The 12,647-nt window shown below is 41.7% G+C and overlaps 1 protein-coding gene across 12 annotated transcripts in view; it reads left to right on the top strand.

The window, feature by feature from the left end:
• Positions 1 to 12,647, top strand: part of TENM1 (teneurin transmembrane protein 1) — a 393,076-nt gene that overhangs the window by 214,909 nt on the left and 165,520 nt on the right. For 7 of the 12 annotated variants that reach the window (XM_083595781.1, XM_083595778.1, XM_083595780.1 and 4 more), the window contains 2 exons: positions 5,504 to 5,656; positions 10,529 to 10,734. In XM_083595781.1, the coding sequence (XP_083451907.1) occupies positions 5,504 to 5,656; positions 10,529 to 10,734 (359 nt within the window). The remainder of the gene's footprint in view (positions 1 to 5,503; positions 5,657 to 10,528; positions 10,735 to 12,647) is intronic. The other 5 variants (XM_083595775.1, XM_083595774.1, XM_083595782.1 and 2 more) reach the window with 1 other exon arrangement.

Here is a 12,647-nt window from a genome sequence, read left to right as displayed (position 1 = left end):
AGCATAATGCAGTTACATACTTCAGTTGCTGAGCTCTCGTACCTTGTAGAGAAAGGGCCATAGCTCAGTGGTAGAGCATCTGCTTTGCATGCAGAAGGCTCCAGGTTCAATCCTGGTGGGGCTGGGAGAGAATCCTGCCTGACATCCTAGAGCACCCCTGCCAAGCGATGCTGAGCTAGTTAAATCAGTGGTCTGACTCAGTTTTAGGCAGCTTCTTATGTTTCTATGTGTCTGGCTACCTTAATCACCACATTAAGAGTAACAGCACAGCAACCCACTCAGATCTTAAGATGACAGGTAAAATTTAGGGGTTGGGTCCCCAGCTGCTCACGGACTACTGTTTCCATCATCCCTCCCCATTGGTCCTGCTAGCTAGGGGTGATAGTAGTTGTAGTCCAAAAACAGCTGGAGACCCAAGTTTGCTTTAAAGGGAAAGTAGGCCGGCCCTGTGACACCCTCTGCTGGACAAAAGCACTGCCCCAGAATCTGAACCACCCCCAGTACTGCTAATTGAAATTTATAGAGCGCAAAACTGAAGTTTGATTGGCACATCAACCTCTAGGGAGCTTCTAGGTGCTTTGTGCACCACCTAGAGTACCCACAGAATTGTGGCTTCTACTGGCAACACACATAGGAGAACAAATGAAAGACAAACACAATGGGCAGGCAAAAACCTGGAAAGGGCCATACCAAATGGACATCTGGTGTGAAGAGGTCACTTTCCCCACTGCTGAACAATGCCACAGGTAGAGGAGATTAAATGCTAGAAGTGTTCTCCGGGGCAAGGGGAGCTGCTGGGAAATTGAACTACGGCTTAAAGTATTACTTTTTTAAAAAATCGCTTCCATTATAGGCAAATTTAGGGGTTACTAATAAAGGCATTACCTATGCAACACTTCAATTATATGAGTAGTGAAGGCATTATGGAAGATGGAGACACCCCAAGCAGATTCTACAGCTTCATCCACAGGGTTGCATTGGCCTCTGTCATCTCCTATGAAGCTGAGAGCTCTTCTGTTAAGGGAAGAATGACTTTGCCTACTTCCTTTTCCCATTCTCATTTATGTAAAGGCCTGGTCCTTATGGTGTGAAAAAACTATGTGTAGGCAATACACTCATACTTCAGGGAAGGGAAGGGTGAGTTTATTGAAGAAAATAGATATGGATGGAAACAGAGCTTTTCCAGGTAACCTGTTTCTTGAGCATTCATCCTGCTTTGCTTGCACAAAGCTTACACAGAGGTCAGATAATGTCTACTTTTTAGTGAGCATTCATCCTTATTTGTTTCCAGGGTGTTTATATGTTTTCCTATTAACAATCCATTCATCTTGCAGTTTTTAGTGCATTTCCCTATCACATTCCTAGCCACAAAAGTAGGTATATTTGTTTTACTAGAGGGGCAGAGCAATTTAATCTACTTTAATTGTGCAAACCTAGATGTCTGGCATGTGTTTGAATCTCCCACAAACTAGTGACACCTACAGATAGATTTATAATTACAAGCAGCGACCATTTTAGGTGTGTAAAAATGACACACAATTGCTGACACACCGGTCCTTCTTGACCTGGAAGAGGGAATAATGGGGCAGAACAGAGAATGGGACTCATCACATCTCACTTATGCGTGCTTTGCCAATGCACAAATAAAATGATTATCACCAGTACGGATTGGTTCGGGTGCAAAACCAAACATTGCAATTCACCATCCAAATTTCATTCATGCGGGGGGCGGGAGCGGTTGGAAAAATAATCCATAAAAATGAAGCAGTGTCTGATAATGTATTCATTCATTCATTCATTCATTTAAAATATTTACTATCCTACCCTTTGGTTTAAACCGCTTCCACATTGCCCATTCCACTTCAGTACATTTCATTGATGGAGGCAGGGACTTAACTTCAAAGGAATTGGTAAGAAGCTTATTAGTTAGAAGGAAAGGGCCCTGTCGTGGGGGGCATAGCATTACACAAAATTGCTGTCGTGTGAGCCTGGCAAAATAAAACAGCTGCAACATCTAAAACAGTACCCGCATCAGCCACTAACATCCTCACTTACAGAGAGAAGCTGTTTGTACCACTCATCTATTCTGAACCAAATGGAGGGATGGAGCTCAGTTCTGCCATCCATGAAATATGAAGAGGTTTAAGGGGGCATGTTCAATGTCGGAGAGGCTAAGGCAGTTTAAACAGGAACTGAGCAGGAATATTGTGGGTAATTGAGAAGATATATGCTGAGACCTTTGTAGGTGCAACAGGAAGTACCATGTCCTTGGTGTGAGCAGTGTTTTATCTAGATGGGCCAGTGATCTGATCCTTTGTAGTGGGGGTGGGGGTGGTCTTCCAGATGAACTATGTCTCCCATCATCCTCAGCCAACATGGCCAATAGCTAAGGGTGATGGGAGCTGTATTCCAGCAACATCTGAAGGGCCAAAGGTTTTGCCCTCCTGCTTTATAAGGTATCTTCCTATCTTCCAGTAGCTAAGCCTGTGCCAGATGCTAGCATTGTATCAGTGCCTTCCTCTGCAGTCTCAGATAATGACTTTTAATAAAGCAATAAAGTTTGGGTAACATCTTTGCCATAAATTTACCTATGAATTGACTTTAGTTTCTGAGACAATTTAGTATATTTTCCACTTGGCACTGAGAATGTTGCTAGTATTAGCTTAGGTAGCTTAGCACTGTCATCCATTGCTCTCAAGAATGGGGTGCCTTTAAAACAAGATTCTTCCTCATTAGGGTGTGCTGAATTTTTCAGCTTCCGAAATCCAAAAAATGAGGGGAATTTAAAAGATACTTTGGTTAAATTAGTATAATTTAGTTCTGCTTGGTAAGTAAAATGTGCATTTTACTTAAATTTTGCAAAGAAATAATTAAAATGATTGCCAAGTATTTGTAGTTGTTGTTATTACTATTATTATTAAGCATTACCTGACATTTTCAGAAGGTGCAATTAAAATTATTTGGTTTTCTGAGAACAGTTTATGTGCTTCTTCATCAGACGTAGACTTGCCATGTTAAATGTTGCCCAATACACAAAAATAATGTTGTTGTCGTTTAGTCGTTTAGTCGTGTCCGACTCTTCGTGAAAAATAATAGCAGATTTTAATTTCTCATGTCGAAAAACCTCAGGCAAGTAAGTTGTGTCATTTTAGTTTCACCCCCTAAAATGACACAACCTACTGCCTGAGGTGGTTGCCTCACTCTGGCCACCTCTGAAGAAGAGGGAGCTCTTGGTCGTGCTTAGGTTTAAATTGGGTAAGCCACACCCCTGGTTGATTGGATTTGTTGGGCGTGGGGCGTGACATGGCCAGGACTCCCAGTGACGCAGGTGGCATCACCATGCCCCGCCCCCCGCTGCACACGGGGAGAGCACATGGCCTGCCTGCAACCCCGCCCCCCTGGGAAGGGGAGTGGCCTACTATTTTAGATGTGGAACATGCAACAGAAAGTTGCCGTGGAAGTTCCTGTTCAGTGTTCTAAACACCTGCAGCCCTATTCCAGGATTCTCCATTCCATTCCCTCTCAGCTTATTGCAGTAAACAAACCTATCAGTCTGTCTGTATTGTAAAATGAAATAGTTTGCAGAACAAGTCGTCTCCTGGGTTAGCTTGCCATGGCAACATTCATTCTTTTGTTGTTTTTCATTTGCTGGCTTCAACCAGCTAGTCATATTTCTTCTTCAAGGACAAATCAGAGAAGCATGGACTGTGATTCTGTGTCAGTAATGGAACTAAATAAATTCATCATAATGAACAACTTTGCATCTGGCTGGACTTGAGGATCATTCTGGATGATCTACTTTTTTCTTTAAAAACGTTTATGGGTACCCTCATTTTCCTACTCATATTAAAATACTGCCCCTCAATGAGGCCAAACTTAGATTCACAAAATGTTTAAGGGTATGCGTACCCCTGCGTACCCCCCCCCCCCAGGAAAAAAACACACTGCCAGAATTGCAATTCTTGAAGCCAGGAGATTTCAGTCACTGCTTTCTCTCAGAGCCTCTTGGACTCAAGAACTGTTAATTTTGGTGAGATTTCTTGTGGGAATTACACAAACACACTCCTCTCCATCTCACATTTTCCAGACATATTGACATGGAGAAGTAGCAGCAGCATTCAGCTTGGAACCAGGCAGCCTTTGGATAAATGGGTTTGTTGTGTGCCAGTATACCCAGAATCATCTGAAATTAATAGCCTTAGGAAAACAGCTTTCAGGGTTCTGTATTCTGCAAAAAGAAGCCAAAATAATACCTTTACCCAAGGTGTATCTGAAGAAGTGTGCATGCACACAAAAGCTCATACCAATAACAAGCTTAGTTGGTCTCTAAGGTGCTAATGGAAGGAATTTTTGTTTGTTTGTTTGTTTCGACCTTTACCCAAGGATAAGGGATAAATTGCATCAGTTTGCATTTAAAGGTAAACCTACCTAATTCACATTCTGAAAGTATAAGAGACCTGAAACACAGCCATCCTTTGAAATTCAAACATTTCTGAGTTATGCAATTTTCCAACCAAGTAGTGTGTACCAAAATGCACATATTTGTGAAAATAACATACAAATAACTTACATTGTTTTAGGGATAAACTGATTTGCAAAAATGTGTATTGGGCAGAATTTAATATAAACACGTGCATATTAGGAGAAATTTGCACTGAAATAGCGATGAATTCTCATGAGGACTTATTTATTGTTTTAATAAATGCCAAACTGACATGGAAATGGAGAACCGCAGGCTGGAAAACTTAATGGTCAGGGGTCCCTTTACCTTACCGATTAGCCTATCTGCATGCATTTTTTAAAAGGGGGTTACATTTCCCACTCTAATTCTGAACATTTTAATCAGTTTAACGCAGGATGAAAACGCAGATTCTGCTACTACTGTTTAAACCAGGGCCGGGATTGGAAACTCAGAAGCTTTAGAAAAGAGAACACTGCTTAATCCTTTTCTTGGCTCTTACCAGCCCTGATTCCAAACCTATGTTTTAGATGTTGGCAGGAGAGTTACTTGTACAAGGGAGTGGTAGTGAGGAGAGAAGCAGTGGGTGATGGGAGGGTTAAGCAGCCTTCTTGCACTCCCTCCCCAAACCATTTTACTGCATACTGTGCCCTTCTAGCTTCAATTTGCATAGGCGAAACAGCCTCCAGGTTTGAAAAGGTTGCAGTAGAGTGTGTAATTTCACCCACACATTCAGCGTTACAACTTTCCATGCAATATATATAACTTACAAAGCCTTTGTCCCTTGAATTGCAAGCATTTTTGTTAATTGCCGAGGAAATTCATCATCTAGTATTGGCTGATCTCCAAAAGAAAAGTGCGGAAACTAATTAAACATTTAGTTTAAGGTGAAATTAGCATACTTAGAATTCCAATTTATTCCAAACACAATAATTGACTTCTGCAGTAGCTTCCCCACTACCTTTTTTCTTCATGTAATAAAGGTGGGCATAAATTAATCGTGCGTCTTTTTTCTTCTTCTCCTCTCACCCTCTCCTTTAACAGCAGTACATTTATTTGGCCTAACTTGGCAGCTACAGCCTGTTGGAGGGCACCTTTATGAAAATGGAGTCAGTAAAGGAAGCAAAGGCACAGAGTTCCTGGACACAACCTACTCACCCATCGGAGGGAAAGGTTCTGATAAAACAGAAAGAAAAGGTACATCCCTTTCTCTTTCAAATGCTTAAGTCAGAGGTCACAAACATGATGACATTGAAGTCTTCCCCTCGTCCCCACGAAGCCTCTGCATCTTCTCCCTTCACTGCCCCCCTTGGTCATGAGGCGGTGAGGATGGTTACCGTACTTCTTTCTCCCTTGAATGCATAGAGCTGAAGGAGGAAATTGGAAAAGTGATACTTTCCAATTTTCCATTTCAGCTCTATGAGCTTTTAAAAGCTCAGATTAATTCTACTATATCCCACTTTTACCCAGATTCCTTGGAAAAGCTACTTGCATGTCTGCTCGCTTTGTTGCTTTCTGTCTTTTGGGCAGGGTGGCAGAGGGCCTGATTGGGGAAAAGGAGAGAGAAAGAACCAGGGGAAGTGGCACTCACAACATGAAAAATTCAAATATACCCATTGGCCTAAAGAGTTTGTTGACTCCTTGTTTAAGCTGTTGACATTGCTTTTCCAGTTCTACATGATACTATTACCGAACTGAGGCATCTGTTTTGACATTGACTCTTCTAGGAAATAACTTGACAGCTTGTGTTCCTTCATAGCACAGAAAGGGTATCAGAGGGGAATGATCATAGAGTATTTTTTGCTGTTTTGCTTAATTAACCCAAACTCTGTTACTGGAGAGGTATCATAGTTGTGGAACTCTAACTCTATTTCTGGAAAGCACAGTGGTTGCCAAATTCTCTTCCCAGGGACTCAGACAATTTGATCGGTCTTTCAAAGGAGCTTGGTAGTACTTGTATCTTGCACCAAGTCTTGAGCATCATTTATCATTATGTGCTAGTTTACACATTTAGCTGAATAGAGCAGAGAAGCTTTTTTCTGGATGCTATCAAATCAGACTGGTGATGGTGGAAAGGGAATTGACATGTTTGAATGGTCCCCCATCATGGGAGGAATAAGTACTCATTAATGAGAAATTATGATGGCAATCAAATTTTGCACATTGACAGAGGCTGGTTCCTTTAAGGTGGCATTTCTGAACACTCTGGCATGTGGTTATGTTAGTATTTTAATAGGTTGCACTATGATTAAAAAATCGAGACATCCTATTGATGGCTGGTGCTTAGCAGGGAAGCATAATGAGATTGATTGTTTCAGGAATCAGTGATGATCTGCACACAGGCACTTCACTGGGAGGATAATTGGTGCTTTGCTGCTCAGATTTTCAATTTCTTGAAGCCATGAGCAATCAGTGATTAGGAGTCTGTCTTTGCTGTCAGTATGCTCAAAAATGATGTAAAAAGCAGGATAACGCATTTATAGTAGGAATACATTTTAAAACTTTATTTTATATAAGGTGCATTGAAGTGAACAGGAAAATGTCAAGAGAATAATAAGCATTGCTGTTTTGGAAAGCTCATCACTTGACAAAAGAGAAGCTTCTTGAAATACCAGACACAGAACCCAATTTTATGCAAGCATGGAAGACCACCTGCTCTGCATACAGAAGGTCCCAGGTTTAATCCTTAGTATGTTGTGGCACCTTCCAGATGTTGTTGGGCTACAGCTCACATCAGGCCTAACCAGCACAGCCAACGGCTAGCAATGATGGGAACTGTAGTCAAGCAATATGTGGAGGATACCACATTGGCTAGTGTAGACCATGCTGAGCTAGATAGTGAAATAATCTGACATAAGGCATAAGGCAACTTTCTACGTACCTAAGTTTACTTTGAAGTAAATCCGACTGAGTTCATTGAGGCTTACTCCCATGTCAGTGTAGTTATGGTTTTATACTATGGCTGCGATCCTATGAGCATCTATTTGACAATATGTCTAATTTAACTCAGTGGGGCTTCCTTCTAAATAAACTTGCATAAGATTGGGATCCATGTCTGATAAACCTACTAACCATGCTGTTCCATCTCCCACAGTAATACCCATGGCAAAAAACAAAACAAAAACAAACAACTAATTAATGCTAAGCATTAAACCAGGGGCTTGAGAAGCTTATTGTGTGTAAACATCCTGAATTCTATCCATTGTGATAAAAAAAGAGCTTCCCACTCTTTTGCCTTTGGGAAGTTAAAGCTAAATTATTCAAGGTGTTGTGTTGCCTTCCAAAATCCATCCATTTACAGCAGGACTGGGAAACCTGTAGACCTCAGATGGTTGCTGGACTCCACCCCTACTACACCTGACCATTGCCCAAGCTAGGTGGGGTTGATAGAAGTTGGAGTCTGGTGACATATGGAATGCCACGGGTTTCTCAGCTCTCCTTGATAGGCATCCTCTGGATGCTGTAAAATATAAAAATCTCTGGTTATCAAATGAGAGAATGAATGTGAGCTGTGAATAACAGCTTGAGGTTGAAATTTGAGTAGCTCTGAGATAGCAGGTAAAGGTAAAGGACCCCTGGACAGTTAATTCCAGTCAAACTTGACTACAGGGTGTGGCACTCATCTCCGCTTTCAGGCTCAGGGAGCTGACGTTTGTCCACAGACAGCTTTCCGCGTCATGTGGCCAGCATGACTAAACTGCTTCTGGTGCAACAAAACACAATGACAAAAGCCAGAGCACACAGAAACCCTGTTTACCTTCCCACCACAGCGGTACCTGTTTATCTTCTTGCACTAGTATGCTTTCGAACTGCTAGCTTGGCAAGAGCTAGGACAGAGCAACAGGAGCTCACCCCGTCATGGGGATTCGAACCACCGACTTTCCGATCAGCAAGCCCAAGAAGCTCTGTGGTTTAGACCACAGCAGCACCAACTCCTTTTCTGAGATAGCAGTAATGGGTGGTCAGTTCTTTACTTAGTTTTTCCTCATTCTGGGCCTCAGCAATGTAAATCAATAAAGAAGAACAGAGCAGGGGGACGGCTTGCTTTGAAATGAGTTGGAACTTTCTGAGCTTTGGTGGGGGGAGCTTGACCTGAGGAGGGAGAAGTAGGTAGCATGTGGTAAAGAGCACCCATCAGCCCAACCAGTAGCAACTGATGTGCAGAGTGTCTTTATGCTGAGGTTCATGGGGGCTTCTTTGAACTCAAGCAGGGCTAGCCCTACTATAGGGCAGTGTGTGTAAAATGGTAAAGAGGATAAAGCGACTTTTGATTACATACTGTAAACCAGCTCATAGATTTATGCATTTTACTTTAAAATTATAGAGTAGAAAGGCTTGCCGCAAGTGGGTGAATGATGGACAGTTCTGCTAAGAAGGAACCATTTCCATAACAGCATCATGTCATGCCTGAATAATATCACCTGATACTACAATATATTGCTTCATCTCCCATCAGAACAGCAGATCTTTAAACTTTCATTTTAGAAAGTAAGGTAGTTACAATCTCATTTAAAGGCCGTCAACACTGACCAACATTTCCATTACTGTTAAACACATTGTTTTGTCCTTGACCTTAGAGTTATTGTACTAAAACAATGCAATTGACTCTTTATACTTAATGGCAATAGCATAAGAAAATATGTTTTTGCATTTTGCTTAACGTTATGGATAATGGCTTGTAAAAAGTTTGCTTCAAGTCAGTATCTCCCTTTGAGTAATGTCTTTTAGATTATGATTCTGTAAGTAGGGACTGTCCTGTTTAAACTGATTTTATCCCAGCCATTCTGCAAGCCTTCTTGGCTGAGCACTGGGTTACAAATGCTCTAAAATAAACAAACCAAGGAAATAAATCTGAAAGGTCTTTAAAGCTGAAAAATGATGAATGCTACTGCTTTTCTTATGGTTTAATTGCAGTCCAAAGTCTATTAGGTTGCAAGTCTGTAGGCAGCCCATAGACATTACTTAATTATAGTGTTATGAGTTTGTGGGTGCCAGAACACTATAATCCTTGGATTCAGCATGTGTTAGAATTTAATTAAGGCTTGGTGTGCTAAAATGAGTGCTAGTTTTAAAATATAAGCCAGGCTAGTTTTCTGATGAGGTATTTACCTGGGGTGATAAGGTATTAAGAAAACAAAGGCAATGGGCTATTAAGAAAGCAATGATCAAAGGAGGATCAGTACTAGATGGCAAATGGGTAGGGCCCCTCCCTCAACAGATAGAGCAATGTGAGTTAGAAGCTTAGAGTAGACTTAGGAGTTATGTGACAGAGAACCAAAGCAGCAGGCAGAGCACAATGTTTGATGTCTGTTTGAATCCAAGGCTGCACCTATGGGAGAAGCAAGGTCCTATTGGGGCGTTAATTCTGCAAAGCTCAGCTTCGTAGGCTCAGGTTGTATATATGTGTCAATAAACCATATATCCTAAAGACACAACAGTCTCCGCTTGCCACATTTCCAAAAGGAAACAAGGATTCTTGGTGAGAGCCTGGAACCCCTGGAATTTCACTGCGCTCAGAGATTGGAGTGGCGTAGAATTTCTGTACCACTCAAGATATAAAAATAACAGAGCAGTGTATATTTAAAGGCTTGGACATTTTAATGATAAATGATGATGATGGAATAATTTAACCACGACTTGTTTGGAGCTGTTCACAAATTGACGCTAATTTAAGCCAGATATTTATCCATCTCTTTCAGGCACTTGACAGGCTCAGCTGCTTAGGAATATGAGTTATTTTAGATTTGATGAAAAAATGAGGTTGGGAGCAACAGAGCATACTCTTGACTTCTCTGTTAGATCCACACTGTCCACTTTGTTAGGTTCGCTTGGCCGTCCGCAGACAAATGTTGAAAGCGTGATAGGAAAAGCAGTTGGAGAGGACTTGGGATTCTGGTCCTCTTCTCCCCAGCATACACTGAATGCCTCTGAGAAATTCTTAAAGGGATGGGCATAGTTGAGCACGTTCCTCAAACTTTTTTGGACAGAGTTGAGCATGTTCCTCAAACTGTTCTTCTCATTCTTTTTAAATGACAGCAAACTCTTTCTTCTTCTTCTTTGTTTCTGGAGAAATAGTGTTTCAGAAAGGACAGGCAATAGACACGGGGGAAATTGAAATTGGAGTTCAAGTGATTCAAGCCATTCTTCCAGGCCTCTTCTGGCGTTTCCAGATTATGATCCATCACCCAATGTACCTGAAATTTAATGTTTCTCTGGCAAAGGACTCACTTTTCGGGATATATGGGAGACGCAATATTCCCCCTACTCACACACAGGTATTTATTTACTTACTTACTTACTTACTTACTTACGTACTTTAAAAGTTAGCTATTTCAGAAATATATGGTGTTCACTATTAAGTTGACTGCTGTTAACTTTCCTTCTTAACCTCCCTTGACAAATACATTCCTTTATCAATTTAGGCAAAGAGAAGAAAGTTCTCAGTTTTTTGTTATTTTTGTACAAAGCACAAAAGGTCACCAAGCATATAGATGATGTCCCACAATGTTTGTTTGTTTGTTTTTTATGTCAGCAACCTGATTTGCCAACCCTTGCAAGAAACAAGGTACAGAGGTGACAAAGGAACTACTCTGTTTGTTGACAGGCAGGAGTGATAGAAATGAAAACATTCAACAGAAGCAAAATCAGTGGCAGTAAAACCAATGGTAGCAGCAGCAGTGGGGTAAATTTGGGGGGAGCGAGCTGTAAAGACCTATGAGGGCTGCGTGTAGTGCACCAGCTGCACAGCACTGAAATACAGACATCCTGCACTTCAGGGTGTTGGACTAGATTACTCTCATGGTCCCTTCCAACTCTACAGTTCTATGATTCTACATTTAGGAACATGGAATATTCTCCCCAGAGGTGTACTGCCATAAGTACATGCTCTAACCACTGAACAGCCACATTTTGATAGCTAGAGGAAGTCCTTCCAGAAAGAACAAGATTTGGCTTTGCCTCTTATTGCAACATTTACTCAGTTTTCCAGTTGCTCGTAGAAAAAATTACCTCATGCATGAATTGTCCAGTCTACTGAGCGTGTTCTTTCATCCTTAATGAGGTCATGGACCCCACTTTGCAAACTCTGTTCCATGCATAATGGCATTATTTGTACATAATAATAGGACTGTGGGACTGAAAGGAAACTGGGCACTGCATGCTACCATTCTGGTCCCACACAGAGTCCTTGTTCCCAGGTTGCAGAAGAACAGGAACTTGCAGAAGAATTCTTTCCAAAAGTTTTAATGTTGAGATTGGTGTGATACATACACAGATTGCTGTAACAAACAAAAACAATAACCACCAGTTTAAGAGGCCATAGATAGGCTAATTAAACAAAGGCCTGGGGAAAGAGGAAAGTTTTTGCCTGGCACCTAAATATATGTAATGAGGGTGCCAGGCGAGCCTCCCTGGCGAGAGCACTCACAAACTGGGAGCCACCGCAAAAAAAGCCTGTTCTTGTGTTCCCACCCTCCAGACTTCTTGTGGAGGAGGCACACGAAGAACAACCTCAGCTGGTGAGTGCAGCGTCCAAGATGGTTTACATCAGGAGAGACGGTCTAATGGGAAAGGGGAAAATACTCTCCCTACATACTTTTCCACAGCATGCATAACTTCTAATATGTCCCTCCACTTATTTGCCTTTTTCTTGGAATCTTTGCTTGGCCATGGTGTGTTATGTATGTGGGGGGAGAGAAGGGGGAATTGCCAGCCTAGCACTGTCTACTCTTCAAGATCTCAGGTAAGAATCTTACCATGGTGGTTGTTTGAGATTGGTGATGCCTGGGATTGAACCTGGGACCTTCTGCATGGAAAGCATGAGCTCTGTTGCTGAGCTGTAGCTGCCCCCTAAAGATGGGAATGTGTTACTTTACTCAGATCTCTGTGTTTGATGGCAAGCTGAGAAGCTCACCCGAAAGAGTGTTGCTTATTTGCTAAGTGCAATTACCTACAGTTTGAGCACAAACCTGACAGCCAGTTAAAGCACTTGTTCAGGTTCTTGTAATTACATCCATGCTTTGATTCCAGTTAGATCATTGGTGTCGCATTTACAGAGAACACTAAAATAGCTTTTTAATTACCTAGTGAACACTCCCCCAATCTGTTGCCCACAAAATACTTTGGATTGCAACTCTCACCAGCCATTTCCAGCATGCCCAATGGTCAGGAATGATGGGAGCTGTAGTCC

The sequence above is a fragment of the Podarcis filfolensis genome, assembly GCF_964270895.1.
Source record: "Podarcis filfolensis genome assembly, chromosome: Z".
Classification (NCBI taxonomy): Eukaryota; Metazoa; Chordata; class Lepidosauria; order Squamata; family Lacertidae; genus Podarcis; species Podarcis filfolensis.
This window is presented reverse-complemented; position numbering and strand designations above follow the sequence as displayed.